General features: G+C 35.2%; 2 protein-coding genes across 4 annotated transcripts in view; one reads left to right on the forward strand and one right to left on the reverse strand.

Moving 5' to 3' along the window:
• The window catches only part of LOC116167651 (low-density lipoprotein receptor-related protein 4), a 46600-nt gene that overhangs the window by 3085 nt on the left and 20254 nt on the right, over positions 1–23261 (forward strand). For both annotated transcript variants that reach the window (XM_031483079.1, XM_031483081.1), the window contains exon 2: positions 22571–23243. In XM_031483079.1, coding sequence (XP_031338939.1) covers positions 22571–23243 — 673 coding nt within the window. The remainder of the gene's footprint in view (positions 1–22570; positions 23244–23261) is intronic.
• LOC116167652 (sorting nexin-25) overlaps positions 18067–23261 on the reverse strand; it is a 36474-nt gene continuing 31279 nt past the window's right edge. Inside the window, exons 13-19 of one of the 2 annotated variants that reach the window (XR_004144595.1) lie at positions 21446–21503; positions 19078–19135; positions 18963–19003; positions 18716–18890; positions 18585–18643; positions 18452–18509; positions 18067–18377 (exon numbers count right to left, since the gene is read on the reverse strand). Coding sequence is in view for 1 of the 2 variants with exons in the window: in XM_031483082.1 (XP_031338942.1) it covers positions 19131–19135; positions 21446–21503 (63 nt within the window). In the remaining variant the exon portion in view is untranslated. Of the gene's footprint in view, positions 18378–18451; positions 18510–18584; positions 18644–18715; positions 18891–18921; positions 19136–21445; positions 21504–23261 lie in introns of those variants that run through there. The other variant, XM_031483082.1, reaches the window with a different exon arrangement.

Here is a 23261-nt window from a genome sequence, read left to right on the forward strand (position 1 = left end):
TCCTTAGCCGAATCATGTGTGAATTATTCAAAAATACGATTTGCGCAGAGGGGTGAAGTTTCGTGATTAATTTAAATTTGCGTTACAAGAAGTATGCTATATCTGAGATTATATATAGTTAATCCAAGTGTTTTTTGCAGATTTTTTAACTTTACATAATAAAGTTAGTAACCATAGAGGTTCGAACGAAAATCGCACGCGATTAAAATATCAACTGCACGAAGAAACATGATGAGAGCATCACCCGCTGCAGTTTAGGCACTTTACCCGTTTGATTTAAGTATCAGTTAAGTTTGAAAATCCAAACGCCACACACTTTTAGTAGAAAATTTTATTTGGGTTAATTATCGAGTTAATCCTGACGGGCCAACGAATACACACATACCGCTGTATAGTATTTATTCTAGGAGATTCGAAAATGTTTCCTTAGAACAGAGACCTGGAGGAAAAATCGGTATAAAGGAGCGGATTTGTCGAGGTGTCGATTTAAAATCGGTAATTTTTAGATTTATCCATATGTCCAGGCAAGTGCAAAGCCACGATGAACGTTCCAGTTCACGTATGTGGGTCCCTACGCGCTTATTTATCAGAGCCTTGAAAGGTTTGTGGCTCGACATCAACTAAACACTGCATAAATTATATTATTATTTTTCATGCGGCGGCTCAGTCAAATTATTTTATATCCATGTGGTCACACAAGCCGATATTTAAGCCTACAATGGAAGTATGAGTTACTATAAACAAACAGCACAAGTATCGGACGCGGTTCATAAATCGATGTTGCTACCTTCCGTTATGGGAGTAATACAGAGTGGAGAGGCCTTTTCGAAATATTATTATGATTTGGGGTCTGGAAAACGAGCCATTGGTGATGGCATATTAGCGAGCAAATGAAAACTAGCATATACACTATTGTAGAATTACGTTAAACCTAATCTCAACTCACATAAAAGTGCTTGAAATCTGCCATCAACTATAATATTTTAACTTATGGAAGTGGTATGAAAATTTTGAAGGACTTCTATGAAGCGCTGCATTTGTATGTGGAATGGAAAAACCGCCATTGACCCATTTAGAGTAGGGAGCTGAAGTCCGCGATGCGGGTCTATTTGGTATGAAATGTACTTGTTTTTTATTAAATTATGATCAAATGTTGAACGTAACAAAATGTAAAGCATGAACAGGTTTAACAAGAAAGTTGTTTTTAATTGTGTTTTCTATTATTCTACCTGGCAAATAAAACTTAAGAGAGAACGAAATTGGTATTATTAAGATAAACGTTTGAATACTGTTATTAGTTGAGTGCTTGTACTCAATCAAATTGATTGACCGACGAGATAAAGGAAAAAATCCATGGCATAATTGAATTCGTGTATCGTTAATCTGAGATAGAGAGGTACTCTTTCAACAGGAACGAAATACTTATCTATTGCAATTTTAGAATCATATACCCCTTAAACAAGGTCCGCTCCCTCCACAAAGTGTGGCTAAAATAGAAGATTTTGGTGATCAACACGAGAAATCGCCGACGAGTCTGTGTTGATTAAAAATTGCAAGCGCCACAAGAGACTTCAAGAGCCACTGCTTAGTATATTGACAGAGCACGAGAACACTGCAAAGAAGTTAGCACCGGCGCAAGCTATTTTAATATTATCATCACTATTAGATAGTTTCGGAAAATAAACGAATTGATAGAGATTCATAATGTATGATTGCGTTACATCCGAGTTACTAAATCCCGATGGATATGATATTCCCATAAGTGTTGTAAATAATATTTAACACACGTAATTTTAAGCAATTTGTGACCATAAGGATCGGTTATGGAGGAAAAAATCGCCTAAGGGAAAACTTTGTGATGAGTGGATCTCATCGCAACTTCGATTTTCATTGGTCCGCCAAACCGGCGAAAGCAACTAGAATGTTCAAGCACTATGCGGGTGTTAAGGCTTTCTGAACACCGAAAGCTTTGCTCTTAGTACGACTACAAAAAAGTACGACGAGCCGTACAAAATTTGTACACTTAGTTTTTACATACTGCAGAGCAATGCATCTATTCCATGGGGTTACACACTTTGGACTCTTAGCCAAAAATGACCAAGGTTGAGACATCTCGCTTACGTAGCTTTCTATCTAAATTTAATATAGCAAGACAGATGTACAGGACTCGAACTTCGCGCAAATTTTAAATGTAGTCTCTGGTCAAGTCGGGATTGGGCCTTAGGGAGACGCCAATTATCTCACTCGCTTTACTACGAGTAGAACCCTTTCACACACCCCTACCGACACGGGGTTTAAAAAAAAACACCGTTTTTATAATCCTCCAAATAGGATTTTTTAAAGTGGTATCCGAGATGTTGTGGAAGGGATCAAAAGTGTTTTACGCATTTATTAGGATAAACTATTGTGTAACATTGAAATTAATATACGCCTGCGTCTGTTGTTATATTGGTACCTAGTTGACTTGAGAGTACAATTCTGCAATATAGACCCATGAGACAAATTCATCATTCGCTTTTAATCTAAACTTACGTTCCACATAAAGGTGTAACTCTTTAAGTCTTCAAACATTCTGAGACAACTTCCAAAATATCTTCGGCCCGTATTTCAAAATCGATGTTTGAATTACCCCCGGATACTCCTTTAACTCGATTGTGTACAACGTTTTACATTCGCAACAGCCGTAGTCCAATCGAAACTCGGAACCAGAAACCGATGTATCATGTAAGGTTGCAGCGCTAACCTTCAATTTTTATATTGTGTAAAGTTTACATTGTATGGACTGCGAATACGACACTTTAGTGGCAATTTGTGCAGCTCTTTACCATTTTCAGGTAGAATTCGCCTTGTATGAGTATCCCTACGGGTAAAAATTCCGATTGGCGCTGCGTGAAAACTATATATATCTAATACGTTTCTGAATTTTTCCGCTAATTAGTCATGCACTCAAACGCAAACTTTCCGGCTCGAAAAAAGGACGCAATATCCGTGAAGCGAAAATAATTAGTAACATTTCACTAATCACTCCCGCCATGACCTACAAAGAGAAAGTATAGTTACGATTTTAATATTCCACGCGTAACATATTCGACCCTTAGCGCGGTTTTCCATTCCAAAACCTATCCTAAATACCTCTAGGTAGTTTAAAAGTATAAGTTTATTACTTACCACCCTACGCGAGATAATCATTTATCCACGGGTTTATCTAAAGGAACAATTACCCCCAAATCCGTCCTTACATCTTGCGGCATTATTTCGATTTTTCCACAATTGACTGATGTGGTATCACATGCCTGAGCAGGACAATCCATTCCTTGCATGGATTCAGCATCATAAATAGTGAGAGTGTGGGACCGCGTGTCCGTGCGTGTTTATTTCAAACTTGAATGTATTATAGGAAATTGTCCTGGTTTCTCGACCTGAACCATAACCAAAAGTTTTCACTTCCGACAATTTCGTTGTACCTTTGTCTTAACGTTACGTTGAGAAATATGTTGAAATCTAAAAGAAATGTTCCCATTCATAACTATGAGAGAAATTCGAAAACCTCTTCGTGTTCAGAGACCGCACGTCTCGATAACGAGAATATTGACATATAATTTATTTCTCCGCTTTAGGTTCGGACAGTCTCCTGAATACCCGTAACCTCAAAGTAGAAAGTTGCAATAGTTTGTATTATACTTCTCTGTGTTTACCTCGAAATGTATTGCAATCTGAAAGAATGCATATGACCCATCATTACTTTACATCCAAATTCATTTACAACTCCACATATATTTAATTCGTGTTCGTGAAATAGTGAGCTTCTTGTGAACGCTTAAATTATGTATAATTTAGGTTACGCATGGCATACATATAATTAATTAATGAGAATAAGTATATGCTATAACAAGAGTAAGGAGGGATACATTGCGCAAGTTCTCGCATTTATTAGCGCAGCTTTTTAATTGTCAGCTAATCCTTCGCTCCGTGCTAGAGCTATACGCTACCGAAAGCAAAGAACGAAACTTCAATATCTTGAAACTGTAGGATATTAAGGCCTCGGACAGACGTCGAACAGAGAAAGTGACTGCATAGAGCACCCCAACTTCGTTTGAAAATTCGCTTAATAAATAAATACTGCCTTTTCTGTATATCCAGGATGAGCTAAATGAAGCGATCATCGCGTAATTAAAAATAAGAACAAAAACAGAAAGCCGAGTAAGTGTGGGGAGCTTAGTCCAAAAGTGAGGTAAAGTTCACACTAGGCACATATGTGCATGCCTCTCTCAACGCTCGTTCCGGTGCCACGTTCGCTGCTCTTTGAACCCCTGTTTAGAGGGGGAGGAGTGGCCCGAAAATGTTTATTTAGCTAAATGCGACTGGGACCATTTTTTTTACTCTAAGCTAAGCTGGGGCACCAGCTAAAGCTCCAGTTGATTAGGAGTTGCACCACCCAATTCAGGCTCTAACTAAGCCGATTTCTGTATTTTATTTAGGTGTTTTTAGCTCGCAAACTTGCATTAATTATTCCACAAAGGTACGTAATTAGTCACAATAAAGTGTGTTTATATGGGTCGAGGTTTGCGCAGTTGTGAAAGCACATGATTGAGCCCTTTCAGTACATTTCCTATTCCTAACAAGAGTCCTCTTTTTGGATGGCCCACCTACTACGACAACCATCTACGGTACCATTTTAACGGGCGTATAAATATCGGAACTGGACTAACTCTATTGCGTTTGCGTCATGCGCAAAACGGGGCAATTATGAAAGGCTGCTAATTGAGATAAAATGGTGAGATTCAATTCGCTTAGTTGAAACAGAATTAAATATGAAAATCGTTCATCGATCAAACAACGATAACTTAGGATGCGATGGGCCACAGATATTTATTATTTAAAAGATTGCAAAAACTCATTTCACTAAGATTTATAATAATAGTTGGGGTAAAATGTTTATTGTTAGTCCGAGGGCTACGGGGGCTGTTCGCACAAGAACGGGGAAGAATTTATATAGGTGAGATAGAGGGACAGGGTATTGCGTACACAAAACAGTAATACGGTATGGCACCAAAAATATTGGTCACAGTTAATTTTTTCCACTTTATAATGCAGACATAGAGGTTTGTATTTACCGAAAATTTTGGTGGTTTGTAAGGGTATAAAAAATCTTGGTTGCCTATATTAGTATCGAGAAAAACTTCTAATATAAAATGCGACAGTGAGATTCCCCCTAACCGAGACAATTACCACCGGCAGGGTGAGCATTTTTCAGGTGACAGTTTTTCGAGTCCAAATTGCTAAAAGGACAGAGTATATTGAATTGCACGGATATCTACCAATATTTACTCTCGTATATTATTAATTTATAACATATAACCTCGATGTGGGCAATGTTCTGTAGGTATTTACCTCAGTAAGACATAAATTGGAGGACGGGGTATAGGCTAAGGAAATTAACAGCTTTAAAATTTCAAAATATGACTAATTGTCAACCCAGCTGACGTCAAACTAGTCATATGAAAGGTTAAATGCGGATAAATTGGGGTTCGAAAAATGATAATGAAAAAAAACCACTAGTCAGTCTTGGTATACGTATGGCTTTTGTGGACAAGTTGCCTAATGGTTGTCAATCTTTTGTGGCCCTCGGGCTAGGGGTCAAAGCTGACAATTTTCATCTGGCCGTGCTTTTTTTTTTTTTATTTATTGTCGGATTTTTTTATTACTCTTGATATTGAGTTTTTAATTGTTCCTTTTCAATTATAATTATCCGTATTTTAGCGTACTCTTTGGCCTTCTTATTATGTATATTTTTAAGTTATAGGATGAACGGTTATTAGCTTGTATTTCTTCACCGTGTTGAAGACAATGGTTTTTGGAGGAGCGAGGCGAAAGCGGGACGACTCCAATTTATGGTCTGGAGATACGGTACCTTTTTTTTTCTTTTTTTTTTTTTTTTTTTTTTTCCTCTTTTCTTTTTTTCTTCTTTTTTTTTTTCTTTTTTTTCTTTTTTTTCGTTGCTAAGGTCGAAGAATCGATTGCCTTATAAACTTATTTTTTTTTTTGGCGCTGATTTTTCCTTGGAATGTATTTTAATATATATTTTATCTTCCTCAATTCCATATCAAAATTGTCTTATTTACTTATATTAAATTTAATTTTTTTCTTTTGGCAGCAATTATAAATCCGAAAATCGTATTAGTGGTATTGGTTTATGTTTCGTATTTCTATTATGGTTTTTAATTTTCTTTTTTTTTCCTATTTTAATGTGTCAATATATTCATTCGAAATTAATAATTTCCTAATTTCAAAAAAAATTTGTGCATTTAATTTTCCTTTTTTTTTTTTTTTCCTTTTTTTTTTTTTTTTGTTTCTGTATTGTGGATGGTTTACTTACTTTTGTTTGTCCTATCTTCTCCTTTAATTTTTATTATAGTCTTCTCTTCTGTCCTATATTTTTTGTTAAACATACAAGCTACTATAATTGATCGTTTACATGTATCTCTTTTACTATCTAATGTAATAGATTAATAATGTTGTATATTGTTTATATGTTTATCTTTTTGTTGATTTTTTTTAACAAAGGTCGTTTGGTTTAAAGTTATTTTTGTTGCTTGTGTTTTTTCTGTTTTTTTTTATGTATTTCGGTTAAAGTAATAATTTGGCGTTTCGTCGTAAGTCATTTATGCATCATACTGGTAAATTATTCTGTTTCATTTTATCGTATCTCGTCATGTAAATAACATCCTTCTATTGGTAATTATGTCCGAAATTTACCGATTTCTAGTATCGCGCAATTAAAAAATTATGATGGAGTTCTAGTCTATTCTTGACTATTAAAGAAACATTGGTTTTTCACGGGTCCACATGAAATATTCTATTTTTCCTATTGTTTTGTTTTTTTTTTTTGTTTTTTTTGTTTCTTTTGCGTCATTCGTTTCTAGACTTTCTTTACCTTCTTTTTTTTTTTTTTTTTTTTTTTTTCTTCTTTTTTTTTTCTTTTTCTTCTTCTTTTTATAACTTTTCTTTTTTTTTCTTTTTTTTCCTTTTCTCTTTTTTTATTTTTTTTTTATTTTTATTTTTTCTTTTTTTTTCTTTTTTTTTTTTTTTTTTTTTTATCCCTTTTTTTTTTTTCTTTTTCTATTTTTTCAAGCTTTTTTCCTCTTTTTTTTTTCTTTCTTTTTTTTTTCCTTTTTTTTTTTTTTTTTCTCTTTTTTTTTTTTTCTTTTTTTTTTTTCACCTTTTTTCTTCTTTTTCTTATCCTTTTTGTAATCATTAACTTATTATTTTTTTTCCACATGGATTGCTCATTTCTTCCGCTTCGCATTTGGCGGGTAACAATTTTACCAGTAGCTTTATTGACTGATCTAAAACTTCAGGTGGTTTTTCCATATATTTTAACTCTTTTTTTTCGTTTTTGTTTTTTTTTTTTTCTAGGTACGTGTTATCAGCCAGATTGAATAATTATTTTTTCTTTTTTTTTTTTTTTTTTCTTTTTTTTTTTTTTTTTTTTTTTTTTTTTTTTTTTTTTTTTTGTTTTTTTTTTTTTTTTTTTTTTTTTTTTTTTTTTTTTTGTTTTGCTTCGTGTCGTTTTTTGTGTTTTTTCTTCGTTTTTTTGTTTTTTTTTTTTATTTTTTTTTTTTTTTTTTTTTTTTTTTTTTTTTTTTTTTTTTTTTTTTTTTTTTTAAGGACCCTACATAACTTCACCAGACCCAGACACAGACACTAATCGTTACTTGATTTTAATCCGTGCGATTAGTTAACCAGGCTAGACCTGAGTTCTCACAAGAAACACCGACCATAATAATAATAATAATATATATTGACTTCATACTTGTAAGAAAAAAATATACATTTGCAGAAGTCACACAATATTGTTGAAATCTAAATCTTCTAAATTTTCAAATTCTGCTACGCTATAAAAGGCATGTTTAATTAATACACATTTAAGAATTTTCCTAAGGCTTAGGATTGATAATTTTCTTATACTTACAGGTAATTTATTAAAAAGTATGACAGAAGTGTTTTTTTTTTTTTTTTTTTTTTTTTTTTTTTAATTTATGTTAATTTCCGGTTCAGCTACATAGAAAAGCTACACACAGAATTGTTATAATGTTCACTATTTACAATATCAATCACGTAGAGAGGGCTGCTCCAATGAGATCCTCATTCGCTAACGCTATGTTGCTCGTCATCGGTTGATTGGAGGTCTTGTGGAAGTTTACGTTTCAATCGTCTGTGAATTTGTTTTTCACCTAGTGAGTAGCTGACAGCCCCTGGACATTCTCTTATTTTGGTATAATATGTTTTAATACATTTTTTAATAAATGATTGTATAGTGCACAGTCTAAGATCGTTGTGCAGCTGTGTGTTACGAACGAACCAAGGCGCATTGGTGGCAATCCTGAGCACTTTGTTTTGGACAGTTTGTAGTCTCTTGATTATAGAGTTGGATGCAGCTCCCCATACTGGACAGGCATAGGTCATTGTTGAACGTAGAAGGGATGTGTATATAAGGAGGGAACATTCAAGTTTCAACGGGGAATTTCTGTTCATAATAGGATATAGCTGGCTTAGTCTTGAGTGACATTCGTTAAGTTTTTTGTTTATGTGGAATTTCCAAGTAAGTCGTTTGTCCAGATAAACTACCAGGTACTTGACGGCAGAGTCGGGTGGGTTCCAAGGAATGGATTGGTCGTTTATTAATGTTGGGTGGCAGTGTAGGGAATCTTAGAGTGAAGACTTTGGTTTCACATTTGTTCGAGTTTAGTGATATAAGTATTCCATGATTTTAACCACTTATTTATTTCAACCATACTAAATTGTAGGTGTTGAGCTGCGATGTTTATGTCTTCATTTTGAGTAATCACTGCGGTGTCGTCTGCATACATTGCAATAGTTGAGTGGTTCATTCGAGGAATGTCGTACATGAATATATTGTAAAGGATGGGTCCTAATATTGATCCTTGTGGAATTCCGGCCGAAATGTTCTTAGTAGAGCATTAATTCTAACTTGAAATCTTCTGTTATCAAGAAAAGATTTCAGAATGACTACTAAGTAGTTTGGTAGATTAATATTTAATATTTTGTATATTAGACCATCTAGCCACACAGTATCGAAGGCCTTAGCTATATCGATAAAGGCAATGAGCGTGTGTTGCTTTGATTCGAATCCTCTTTCGATAATTTCCGAAATTCTTGTAAGTTGGTGACAGGTAGAGTGCTTTGGTCTGAAACCGAATTGAAAAGCCGGAATGATGTTGCCTATTCTACTATTGAGCCTAACTGATATACATTTTTCGATGAGTTTTGAGAATGTCGTTAGAAGGCTAATAGGCCTGTAATTATTAGGATCATTGGGTTTCGTACCCGGTTTATTAAACATCACAATATGTGCAATCTTCCATACGTCTGGAAAATATCCTGCTCTAAGGCATGCGTTGTAAACCGCAGTGAGATAATGTGTAGTTTTTCTCGTGAAGTTTTTAAGGATAATATTTGGAATTTGATCGGTTCCTGGAGCTTTTTTAATTGGTAAATTTTTAATGTACCGAGCTAATTCAGTCGGGGTCACTGGTTCTATGGTTCCAACAGTGTTGGGTATGTTTTCTGCAATAAAGTTGTTGATTGTTCGTGTTCTTTCTATCGTGTCATCAGAGATTGTAGTTGTGAATACTTTCTCTAAATGAATTGCAAAGAGCTCGCATTTTTCTTCATCTGTGGTTAACACAATATCATTGTGTTTCAAAGGTGATGGAGTTGGTGATTTTCTTGTTATTCGCCTAACTGCCTGCCACATTGAGGGATCCTTGGGTTGAAGTTCTTGTATATATCTCCTGTAGGTACTTAATCTGTGTGTGTCGAGGGCCAGCTTCACTTGGCGGTTTAATTGATTTAATACTTGCTTCTGATGTGGTCTTCTCCACCTTTGCCATTCTCTTCTTATTCTATTTTTTTCTCGAATTAAGTTTAATACTTCCTGAGGTGGCTGAAGATAGTTCGGCTTCTTTTGTGAACGCTGGATAGTTGTTGCTTCTTGAATGGCGATTTTAATGGCATTCTGAAGTTTGGATATTGCCGTATTTATATCTGAGATAGTCTGCAGCGTTGATGGACAGTGAGTTGTTTCATCAATGTTTTCTTTAAATTTAACCCAGTTAACTCGGCCATTGATGAGTCTTGGCAGCTGTTTTGCTTCATATGGCGTCTCTGTGAAGGAGATAATTATCGGAAGATGGTCAGAGTCTAGGTCCGTAGTTACGGTTTGCGAGATAGGAAGTCTATTGTTTTTGTGTAAGATGATACTTAGAATATCTGGTTGATGATCAGTACGGTATGGATAATGTGTTGGTGCCTCAGGCGCCGAGATTTGGATTGCGTTAGCATGAGCATAGTTCATCAATCGTTGTCCATTTTGATTGTTTACCCTACATCCCCAGATGGTATTCTTGCAGTTCATGTCTCCAATAACATACGTTAGATCATTGCTAATGAATAGAGTTTGTAAGTCCCGTTCGGATAATATTTTGTTGGGTTGTTTATATACGCTTGCGATTCTCATGGATCTGTTGTTTATTAGTTGTAGGCTAGCTTGTACCACTTCTAAGCTTTCAAACTTTTGTATTGGTAGTGGACAAATAGATAGCTTTTTCTTTGCTATAATTGCCACACCTCCGGACGCTATGGGCGCGGTTCTGTTGTACCGGAGTACTGTGTATGCTGGTATGTTAAAAGGTTCCGTATCGATTAAATGAGTTTCACTGATACATGCAATGTCAATGAAAACTCATATATGTTTTGTGCAGCCTACAGTATTTCACATAAATTTCTGTGGACGAACGTGTGTTGTGGGAGTGTATGTCAGATCTTAAGGAATAATTGTCCAATTGAGATCTGGCATACAAGATGCAATTTAAAATATATATAGAAGCAACAGTTAGTGCTCTTAGTTGGATAAACATGTCCCTGCAATCTTCTCTGTAATCCAAGTTGCCAACGATTCTGATTGCCTTCCGTTGTAGTGCAAAAATCCCATTTGAATGTGAGCAATTCCCCCATACAATGTTGCAGTACATTAACTGTGACTGTATTAATGCTATGCGACCCTTAAGACACGAACAGAGACGTTGTCAGATAACCTTCATAATGCAAAGGTATTGCGACCTATTGTTACAGCTAACTGATCTATATGTTTGTTGAAACTTAGTTTGGGATCAATCCAAACTCCAAGGAACTTAGACTCAGCTGGATTTCTATCATAGTTGTGCGGTCTCAAGGACATAACCATTTCCGTTGTTTTAGTATGATTTAGACACAATTCGTTTTCGCACCAATTATCGGCTATCTGAAGTGCTGCGGTAGATGTGTTGATTAAGCGTTCCAAATCACCTGCATTCGTAAGAACAGTTGTATCGTCGGCGTATTGTAGACACTGTCCAATAGTAGAGAGCGTTGGTCCAAGATCGTTAATAAACATGAATAAATAAAAGAGGTCCCAAAATAGAACCTTGTGGAACACCTCTTTTTATTGCTAGCAGATTAGATACCGTTCCATTAGCCTTAACGGCCTGCATGCGATCATGTAAGTATGAAGCTATTAAGGCCAAGCTATTGCCATCAAAATGAAACACTTTTTCAAGCTTTTTTAGTAAAATATTATGTGACACATTATCAAACGCTCTCGTGAAATCAAGAAATATCGCTAAAGTGTGGTGTCCCCGTTCGAAACACTCCAAGGTGTAATTCACAAAATTAATTAGCGCATCGTTGGTACTCTTATTTTTACGAAAGCCGAACTGGTTCTTGAACAAAAAGTTTGCAGCCTCCATGAACATGATTATTTGCTTACTGATTATAACTTCGTACACTTTAGAGAATGCCGGAAGAATTGAAATGGGACGATAGCTGTCAGGTTTATTGAAATCACCTTTCTTATAAAGTGGTGTATCGATTGCTATTTTTAATTTTTCAGGAAAAATTCCAGATGTCAGAGACAAGTTTATGAGTTTGATCAGGGGACCAACCAATAAACTAACATTAGTTTTTAATAACTTTATAGAAAAGTCGTAAACATCCCTAGAATGACTGTTTTTTAATGAATGAATTGCATCACGAACTTCAATTTGAGAAACAGGTTTAAAACTAAATTTTTCTGCATTAATTCGTGTAGTGTAGTTTGTTGAGTAGTCCGTTGCACCAAATGTATTTATGGTGGTGTTAATGAAGTTATTAAAATAAGACGAACAGAAAAAATTTAAAAAAAAGGATCAGAAAAATTTGAAAAGAAAAATTCAATATAAGAAAACTTCAAATAAAACACAGAAAGTTTCAAAAACGTTATGAAGTTTTTTAGAAGATCAGAAAAACCAATCGCTAGGTAAAGACGTTCCAAAAAAACCTTTTTGCTATTCAATGTGATTGATAACCGCCCGTATATTGTTACATATTTTGAAGAAAAATGTAGTTCCTTTAATTTCAATTTACTGGTGGTTTGGTGTTATATATTTTATATTTAGAATTTCATTTTCTCTCAAAATATGTAAAAAATATTCCTATGTGCAATGGCAAAGGGTGACTAAACCACCCACATAAAAATTTGTCCAGTTAGAAATTAAAAAGTTACCCACTTTTTTATATGAAAATTTTGTCTAAAAAGTTTTCCAAAGCACGTCCGACATCCGTTATTACGAAAATCTCGATGAAGACCTAAATTTTGTTAAAATGAGAAATTCAGCAGCCCACTGCCTTCCCACAATTTTAAAGAATCATTCGAACATTTTTTTAATTAACACCTAACATAATCCTGGGCACGAATAGACATCATAAGAACTCTTTATATCCTGGATAGTAATCTGGGGTCGATTAAACACACAGCTGATCATTTACACACGGGACAAATTTATTCGACAAAAATCAATCAATAAAGCTGTAAGAAAGAAACTCCCTCATGGTCTGAGAAAAAATACTACGCACATGCGATCGATTGGAACAAATTAAATTTAAAAGAAAATTCTAATTAGGTACCTTATTAAAGTAGTGATTCTCAACCGGTGAGTCGCGACCCCCAGAATCTCACCGAGGGGGTCGCTAAACACAAGGAAAATTTAAAAAACAATTGTTACAGTTATCTATTTAGTAAGGAAACACAAAACAACGATTGTAGACCTTTGTATTACGTATTTAAGAAAATTATAATTCATAGGGGAGTCGGCAAAATACTCGACATAAAAAAGCGGCCCAGCGTCTAAAACTTGATTTAAACGAAACTGGCTTTGACGTAATTACAAATGTAAAGTAGCTTTTGGTGGTAGATAACTTCACTTTAAAGGGTACTTTTGTAATTACTGCACGATAGACACATATTCAGACTACTTTTCCGTATACGTGAGAAAAAGTTTGAGCTTAACTCGAAATCGACAATTCACCTTTATAACGACGAATGAAAATTTCTTAGAACACTATCCAGATTTTCTTCTGGAAGAACTTTACAACCATCACGAATGACTGTCTTTCACCAAAATGCTATCCAAAAAGTGCCCGCTTAACGTTTGCTACGCCTTTTCAACGACGCTCCCTTTCTTTCAACTTTCGGATGCTGCTTCTTTATCGGTTTGTTAACATTAACCAATCAAATTCGGTTTTTGCCACCAGCAAAACTTCGAAGGAAAGACCGCCATCGCCCCCACACGTAACCTAACAATTCTGTTTACTTCGGCGAACATCGAATTAATTAGCTTTTACGGAGCGATAACAAACTCCTTATCGCAAGACCGGATTTAGATCCGATAACAATAATTCAAAACAAATTACAAGGCGATTATTTAAACAAAATAAAACATCTAATAATTCATATAATACAAATTAACATTGACGAGAAGGGTAAACCCCTGTGGAATTCTGATGTACAACCTCTTGGATACATTATTTCGGAATTCATTTGAAATTTTTCGTCTTTTTATAAGCTTCAGTTTAGATTGTGGCTTACTTTTTATAAATTTTTGCATAAGTCAGACAACATTTTTGAAGTATTTATTTAAATATTTTGCGAAAATAATCCTTTGAATTCTTTATCACTATAAAGAAAAAATATTTGACGCAAAATAAATTTCAGATTTTTTTATCATTGTAAAGAAAGTCAAAGAAACCCCCAAAATGTTGTAAGGTAGCACAACCGTCGAGGCCAAAGCTATGATGATGTCATAAATATCTGAATACGCAGGGAGGCGAGGCGGCGCTGGGACCGAAGCTATGTTCTCGTGTTGTGTCAAACCAATTGATTTTAGAGGCATAAGTGCTCGACTTGTAAGTAGATTTGAGGCATAAAATTGAGAATACCAACTAAGATATTGGAAGGAGACTGGAGCCGTTCTTCCGACTTCGTGGAGAAAGTGGTAGGTTGTGATGAGAATTAAAGGGTTCAACTGAGATACAAGTTCACTTTTTAGTTGAAAATGTTTTCACAGAGGACGCTAAATGCTTCTTATCCCTCGGTACGACTGTATGTTTTATTCGGGACTAAATTCATCTCATCTCTCACGAGATTTATTTGTTTTAATTGATGGATTAATTGCCGAGAAATCGTTGTTTAAAATCTAATAAAAGCTAAGAAAGGTGGGGAAATGACTGCTACTAACTGCCATACAATGCAATGTTGTTTCGAACCCCAGGTCACAAGAAGACCGCAGGACCATGTGCCATTAAAATATTTGTGGGGGTCCAAACCCATACCACAGGGTTGTAGTAGTAAAATATGTTTGCATAAAAATTGACTGCCTCGATATAAAAATCAATAGGTGACTGGTAAAGTGACAGGGAGCAAGAAAAGTAGTCTGGTCTGCCTCTATCATGGGAGCTAAAATTTCCTGACATAAAGTAGGCATGTAAATGAAGGGTTCCTGGATGATTTTAGGTAAAATTCCTATTATGACTAAGGATTCGAAATGGAACGCCCCAACATAAATAAACGAGAAATTAATTACAAAAGCTTGTGCCAAGAAGTAAAACATGTGGTAAAGATTGTCACAATTTGTCTTCTTCGTCAAGGCGGTAGCTAGATTATTTAGATTTATTGGCACACCACCATCGAGAATGTCTTGGTTTCTTACCGAATACGCAAAATAGAAATAGAAGACGAGTGCATGATGCTTTTCCCAGTATACCTCTGTTAGCTTCTTTATGGTCCCTTAGCTTTATAACGCCAAGTTTATTTTTCTTCGAAGTACCTCTCTATTTCATGGTACTCATCTGGTCCTTAACACTCCAATCTTGATCACTGTCAATTTTCACGGAAGTAGAATCCCCAATGGAGAGAATGTTTCGAGGTGATTTTCGTCTGGTTGGGTCTACGAAAACCATCAACTGAACTTACTAATTTAAAACGTTCAGTGCGAGTTTTGTGCACCTTCCAGACATATAACGTAAAACAGATCCAGAACAAATATATTCGGATTTTATTCGTCCAGGATAATTTGATAAACGTTTTATGTCTGAGCAATAAACCATCAATTTTGAATTGGATGAATCACCAGACATCAAGAATTTTGAAACGAATTATCTATCCACTACAGTATACATAACATGTAAATCCCTGCTAGTCCGGGTATTTAAAATTTATGTTTCCGTTTTTCCCGATACAAATAAGTTAGTTACTAATAATAGAATTTTTTAAATATCTGACATTGTTGTGACGGGAACAAATTCTGGAATTTCATTCCTCTGCCAACGTAGATTTTTCTTTCTCAGTTCTACCAGAACTCTTGCATTTGTATTTATAGACGCAGTGCCATGCCGTCTACATAACTACATAATTTTATGAAATTATTTTCATCTCATTCTATTGCGAAGTTACTTGATTGCCAAGGTTATGATACTTACAATTACAATTACTCTTCATGGGAGTGGACAATTCCGCCTTTTTAATTATGCACCTATTTATGGGTGTAACGCTAGCGTTATCACGACACGACAAAAAAATTAATATATAAAAACGCGATCTGCAGCAGAAAAGTGATGTCTTGTTAATTTAGGAGTTATGCGGAAGTGGAGTGATTTTCCTTGCTATAAAATGATCAAAGTAACCGACGCTAAATCGAGACTAATTAGCATCTAAATATAAAGGAGGTTCCGAGGTTTAATAAGTTATATGTGCAATATAAAATACACTATGTTTAGCTTTAGATTCATACAGGTTATTGGGATTTGGGAAAATAGCTATTCTATTACTTCAGAGTAATACTGATGTGCCGCAAGGTTCAATACTTGGCCCACTCCCTGTTTGCACATTTTTTCAGTATGAGCGCATATGTAGGTACCATTGTGAATATTTTCCTATTCATCTCTACATTACTTAAATCTCACAATTTTGCACACAAGTAATTTCACTATATCTTTTGTCCGATTAATTCCACAGATCAGTGGTGGGTTATTCATAAAAATAGACTTTAATCCAGAAGACTTGGAATGGCCCTACGCCAAGAATATTAATTTTTTAAGTTCTGCTTTGTTAAAGAAAACATAAGAATAAATGTTGCTCGAGCAACAATAAATACGCTGATGACAGTGATGATAATTGAAATATTTGCATTTTTATTATTTTTGTGTATCACTGACAGTTACCAATTGTTCCGGTGAAAGATCGGTCGTACAATGTCCATTCCAAAAAGAATAAATTTGAATTATCAACGCGCGACAAAGTCGTTCATAGTTTTCTGTCTGGCACTTTTTGAAAAAATCATTAACACAAAAGACCCATATCTCATCGTCCTGGTTACATTTCTCCAATGCTTCTTATGCATTTTATGCGATTCCATTAATCTAAAAGGAAAAACGCGTACCTTTCAATCAATTACCAGTTTTTACCGAGGGATAAATCAATGTGGAATTCATGGAATTCTTTTGGAATTCATGAATTTTTTTTGGAATTCGTGGAATTATTTTCGAAATCATGGAATTCATTTGGAATTCTAAATCTTTTGGCAAGATATAGTTGAGGTTGTGACTTACTTTATATTAATTTTTACATAATGGTCTGGAACTCATTCAACCTTTTTGAAGTGAGTATTTCACATCGCTCGGTATTTTGCACGGGACTAAATTCATCTCATCCGTCATCTTTTTAAAGCACATTTGAACGGAAATATTGTATTAAATCTCGGCTCGTAAGTCGTAGATTTGAGGTATAGGATTGAAAACACCAATAAAAAATATTCCTCGTGTGTGATCAAAGGAACTTCAGCGCATTTTTGTGTCGCAGATCAGAATTCTATTAGCCCGTTTTAACTCCACCATCAAAGGGTGGTTAATTTCGCCCCTAGGAAAAAAAAACAAAATTCCGTCACGCAAGAATTCTATGCGTATTCGACGCCACCAATTTGAAAAACCCCCCAAAACTGGAGAAGAAACCGAAAAATCACCGCGTTATATAGTAAACCCACGCTCAGATGTCGCCGACCCCACATCATGTACCCCCGTTCATAAAGTTGTCAATTACACGGCCCTGGTAGAGACATGTACACTCCTCGTCTTTCTACAAGCGTTTTTCTACGGGCCGTCAATTGCTGCCAGCCAGCCAGCCAAAGTGTGATTAAACTGGAAACTGCCCTCCACTCAAAACGTATTTATGAAAGTGTAAGTGCCAAAGAGAGATTAAAATCTACCTTTTTACAAATAAATTTGCAAAAATGCGTTAAAAATGCGAAGGGGGCTCGAGCTGTTCCTTGAATTTCGTGGAGACCGTCGCAATTTATTAAACTTAAGCAAAACGGTAGGCGAAAATTGAAAAGAACGCCAAGTGACTACTTCTTATCGCTGCGTATGACTGTAAGTTTTGCACGGGACTAAATTCATCTCATCCGTTACGATACGTTTCAAGTATCATTGGCTTATTTCTTTAGTTCGTCGCAGCAAAAAGAAATATTCAGTACTCCCGTTCTAAGAGCTTGACTCAAAATGAAGTACATTATCGCGTCACTCATCTTCACGATGCTAAAAGTAACCATTTCTCTAAACTTTTCCTTAAACGTTATACAAAAAATAAATCATCATAATATGTAGGAACATAAATAATAAACATCAATTCTTTTTAACGGCTTTGTATTGACAACAATAATATCAACTTAAACTATCACTGGAATTCAATGGAATTCTTTGGAGGTCAATAGGATTTTTTGGTGGGCAATGAAATTTTTTAGAATCTAATGAATTTATTTTGCAGTTTTGGAAATCAGATGGATTTTTTTTTGAATTCTGTAATTCTTTCTCACTTTTGGAATACTGGCGTGCACATTTTTGCTCAGTGATATAATACCCCTCGGTTTTTGCAGAAATTATTGATACAAAAAGGTCATATTCTGGTTGACCTGGTTGAATGTCTCCCATGTTTCTTTTGCCATTTCGTGAGTCTAAAAGGGGAAACGCGTATTACTTTTCACTCAATTGACAGTTTTTCTAGAAATTATTGATATAAAAAGCTCACCTATATTCTTGTTGACTTGGTTGAATTTCTCCCATGCTTTTTATGCCATTCCAATAATCTAAAAGGAGAAACGATTATTGTTTTTCACTCAATTGACAGTTTTTCTAGAAATTATTTATACGAAAAAGCTCACCTATCTTCTAGTTCACTTGGGTTGAATTTCTCCCATGCTTCTTATGCAATTCCATTAATCTAAAAGCGAATCGAGTATTACTTTTCATTCAATTGGCAGTTTTTCTAGAAATTATTGATACAAAAGCTCACCTATATTCTTGTTGACCTGCTTCTTATGCCATTTCATGAGTCTAAAAGGGGAAACGCGTATTACTTTTCACTCAATTGACAGTTTTTCTAGAAATTATTTATACGAAAAAGCTCACCTATCTTCTAGTTCACTTGGGTTGAATTTCTCCCATGCTTCTTATGCAATTCCATTAATCTAAAAGCGAATCGAGTATTACTTTTCATTCAATTGGCAGTTTTTCTAGAAATTATTGATACAAAAGCTCACCTATATTCTTGTTGACCTGCTTCTTATGCCATTTCATGAGTCTAAAAGGGGAAACGCGTATTACTTTTCACTCAATTGACAGTTTTTCTAGAAATTATTGATACGAAAAGCTCACCTATATTCTGGTTGGCTTGGTTGAATTTCTCCCATGCTTCTCATGCAATTTTATTAATCTAAAAGCGAAACGAGTATTACTTTTCATTCAATTCACAGTTTTTCTAGAAATTATTGATACGAAAAGGTCACCTATATTCTGATGGACTTGGTTGAATGTCTCCAATGATTCTTATAGACTAGGCACATATTTGGAAATATAGTGTCGGAAGCATTTCATATAACAATTGGGAAAACAGCTTTTTTAGACTAATTAAACCTCGCTGAATCCGAAAATGCATGTTTCCACGTCGTGATTTAAACCGGAAGTCCGGACTCCAAGATGGCGTCCAGATTACGTTTGAGCGTATCTATACCTTGTCTCTTTAAATAAAATCGTAATTTAAACGTCGATCTTGAGGTTTTCAATGGTAAGGAATTCAATGCAATGCTTTAAAAAAAGACATCTTTGAAGTATATTTATTTCCAATAGATTACATAAATGTAATATAGGACATGTCAAAATTTACATTGTTACATATAAAACATACAAGACGTTACAACGAATTAAAACATTATTCAATGGAATAAAATTCCTTCTCCAGTAGGTACTAGGTATGACATTAATGCGCGTTTAAAGCTTTTTAATGTTGTTAGAGATTTAAATGCTGTTGGTAATTTATTGAACAGTTTTTTACCAAGTATATATGGTGATTTGACTTTTATGTTACCTCTGGAGAAGGATATGCGCAGGTCATTACAGTTCCTGGTTGCCCTGTTATGTAATTCGATATTTTTTGTAGGATTGCAAATTACTAAATACGTAAACACACATTTCTAAAATAAACACACAAGGAAGAGTTAAAATATTGAATTTTCTAAAATAGGTCCTACAACTGGTCCGACGAGAGTTATGGTACGAATTAGCTTCTTTTGGGAAATGAATACATTGGCACAATGCGAGGACGCTCCCCAGAAACATATGCCTTATCTTAATCTGGATTCGGCTTGAGTGCGGTATAACATAATTAATTGTTTATGGGACAGCACAGAACTTAACGACCTCAGTAAATAGTTTGTAGAATGCATTTTCTTAATAACCACCTGGCACTGCTTTTCCCATGTTAGACATTCATCAAAATAAATACCAAGAAATCTGACGAATGGAACGAACTCTATGTTTTCGTTATTGTAATATATTTCTATGGGTGACGCTTTTGCCTATTGTGAAACCGGACAGATTCAGTCTTTTTTGGATTTAAGAACAATGAATTTTTTTAAAACCAGTCATGCAAATTATATAATAGACCGTTACACTGTTCCGCAAGTTTGATATTTGATTTACTAGAAACTAACAGTGAGGTGTCATCAGCATATAGTGTGATATTAATCGTAGGTTCTACTTTAATGATATCATCTATATATAAGAGAAACAGTATAGGTCCTAGAATCGAACCTTGTGGAACACCTTTATTAATCACTAAACATTCCGAATTAGTAACGGAGATATTAACATACTGTTTCCTGCCTTTCAGATACGAAACTAGCCAACGGTAGGGTGTTCCTTTTATCCCCAAGCATTCCACTTTATGAAGTAAAGTATCATGATCCACGCAGTCGAATGGTTTTCGGGTCAATTTTTCGCCCAAAATATGGCAGTAAAAAGACCATGATTATAGAGTAATTCTATGGAAATCCTAACGCGGTATTTTCATTAAGAAATAAGGTTACATAATAAACAAAAACGCTATTTTTTCACTTAATACACTTGTTAAACTAACTTTCCAATTCAAAATTTAAACTTATTCTGCTCCTGAGTTAACTCATCACTCAAGATGACAGGTGGTGACTACTTACCGTAACAACAGCTACAACAAAAGCAAAGAATTTAGGTTCTCTCACTGCACGTACTGTAGCACTCGCATTTATTTACTAGTTGACACGCACTGTTCACACTGTATGCGTAAAAACTGATCCTTTCATAAAAAACCGTGCTCCATCAACATCAGCTGTTTTTTTAAGCATTGCATTGATTTTCTTACCTATGAAAACTCCGAAATCGACGTCTATATTACGATTCTAGCTCAAGAGACACGGTAGATACGCTCAAACATGCTCCGGACACCATCTTCGCCGCCATCTTGGATTCCGGACTTTCGGTCCAACTGTCGACGTGGAAACAGGCATTTTCGGATTCAGCAACATTTAATTAGTCTAAATAAGTTGTTTCTCCAATTGTTATATGAATTGCTTCTGACATTCTTATTTTAAAACTTATTCAAAATCTATCCTAGTCTATTATGCTATTTCGTGAGTCTCAAAGGGGAAACGCGTATTATTTTTCACTCAATTGACAGTTTTTCTGGAAATTATTGATACGAAAAGCTCACCTATATTGTGGTTGACTTGGTTGAATTTCTTCCCTGCTTCTAATGCCATTTCATAAATCTAAAAGAGAAACGAGTATTACTTTTCACTCAATTGACAGTTTTTCTAGAAATTATTGATACAAAAAGGTCATCTATATTTCTATTTCTATATTTCTCCATTGCTTCTTATGATGTCATTTCGTTAATATAAAATGAGAAATCTGTATTACTTTGCACATAATTGACATTATTTGAAAGAACCGTTAATACTCCAGAATCACTGATATTCTCAATGACTAGGTTGAATTTTTAAAATGCTTTTTCTGTCACCCCATTAATATAAAAAGAGTCATGTGTACGACCTTTCACTCAATTTCCAGATTTTTAAGGAATCATTGATACAAAAGCTGGCCTATATAATAATAGTATGGTTGACTTGATTAAATTACTCCATCATTGATTGAGTCTTTTTACTACTTTACACTCAATTGACAGTTTTTGAGAGAATCTCTAATACCAAGGTTGGAGCGGTTCAGAAAGATTCCGCTCTGGTTTTGAAGAGATTCTGAGTTCTGTAAGTATTCTGAAGAAATGTAGACAACGCTGTGTAAGACATTTTTCAGATATTGTAAAGAGATTTATAAAAGACTCATAAGGGCTCTTAATCAAAGTACATATACTTGGCGAGTATCTAACTTGGAATAAATTCAGTAAATCAAAGGTTTTTTTTCGAAAAGATTCAATTAGTATTTTAAATGGCTCTCTTATTGGTGTAATACAAATTTATACAGGGTGTCCCAAATTTAAGGTATGATGTTATGGACTACTTTTTTAATGGAATTTTTAATGACTACTCTTAAACGGGACGTAGGTATATCAAGTTACAAAAATGAAATTTGGCACACGTGTAACTGAATAAGTCGTACTCATTATGATGAATGCGGTTAGCCTGCCGTCGCGTCGTGGATAATAATCAAAGGAACTTTTTTCAGTGTTGATTTTGATTCTCCAAATGCATACTTGGATCAGAGCAAAGAACTATTTAAGTTTCACCAAAAAAGTGAAGATTTTTTGCAACCTTCCAATTCAAAAATCAGACAACCATATACGTAGTCGTAAAAAATTAATGAATTTCTTTTTTTGTAGTGACCTCAGAAGTAAAAACAGATGGACTTACAACGATATCGCCCACATCCACCTTTCCCCCCAACTTTGAACATCGCGGTGCCGCAAGGCAAATGTACGGCTCCGGATCACTTCGCCCGCCCGGTTCCATTCCGACCCACATTGCTCAAGGGAAAATTATAAAAGGAAATCCATCGCAAATTAGCAATCGGCGACGACAGTCTCTGCCAGTATCTTTCTCAGCCATTCCCGTAGTCCCTTTGCCTATTCCGATACATGACTTCGATAGAATTCCAGATGGTTATCCAATTTACATGCCAGATAGTATGCTATCACCCTCCCGAGGCGGAGGTCTACAGAGACCGTCGAATCGGGGCGGTATGTACGCAGGGAGGCCCGAGTACCCCTGGGGACGGCCAGATCACGGAATTGGCAGGGGTAGAAATCCGTTAGATCACAGTTTTATGGGCAGGGGCGTTGGTTTTGAGGGAATTAATTACGAGAAACACTACGGCAAAGCGCCGAGAAGAGGAAGCGGTGCCGGTCATGGTACCGGATACATGAGAGTGCCTGAGGATGAAGATATTCTTCCGCCGGAAGAGGATGAGGAATACGAACACCCCTGTGGGGGAGATTGTGCGAGGAACGAATTTTTGTGTCTCAGAAGTTGCACGTGCATCAAAAACATTGACAGGTGAGTCAAGGGAATCGT

The sequence above is a fragment of the Photinus pyralis genome, unplaced genomic scaffold (assembly GCF_008802855.1).
Source record: "Photinus pyralis isolate 1611_PpyrPB1 unplaced genomic scaffold, Ppyr1.3 Ppyr1.4_LG4, whole genome shotgun sequence".
NCBI classification, from domain to species: domain Eukaryota; kingdom Metazoa; phylum Arthropoda; class Insecta; order Coleoptera; family Lampyridae; genus Photinus; species Photinus pyralis.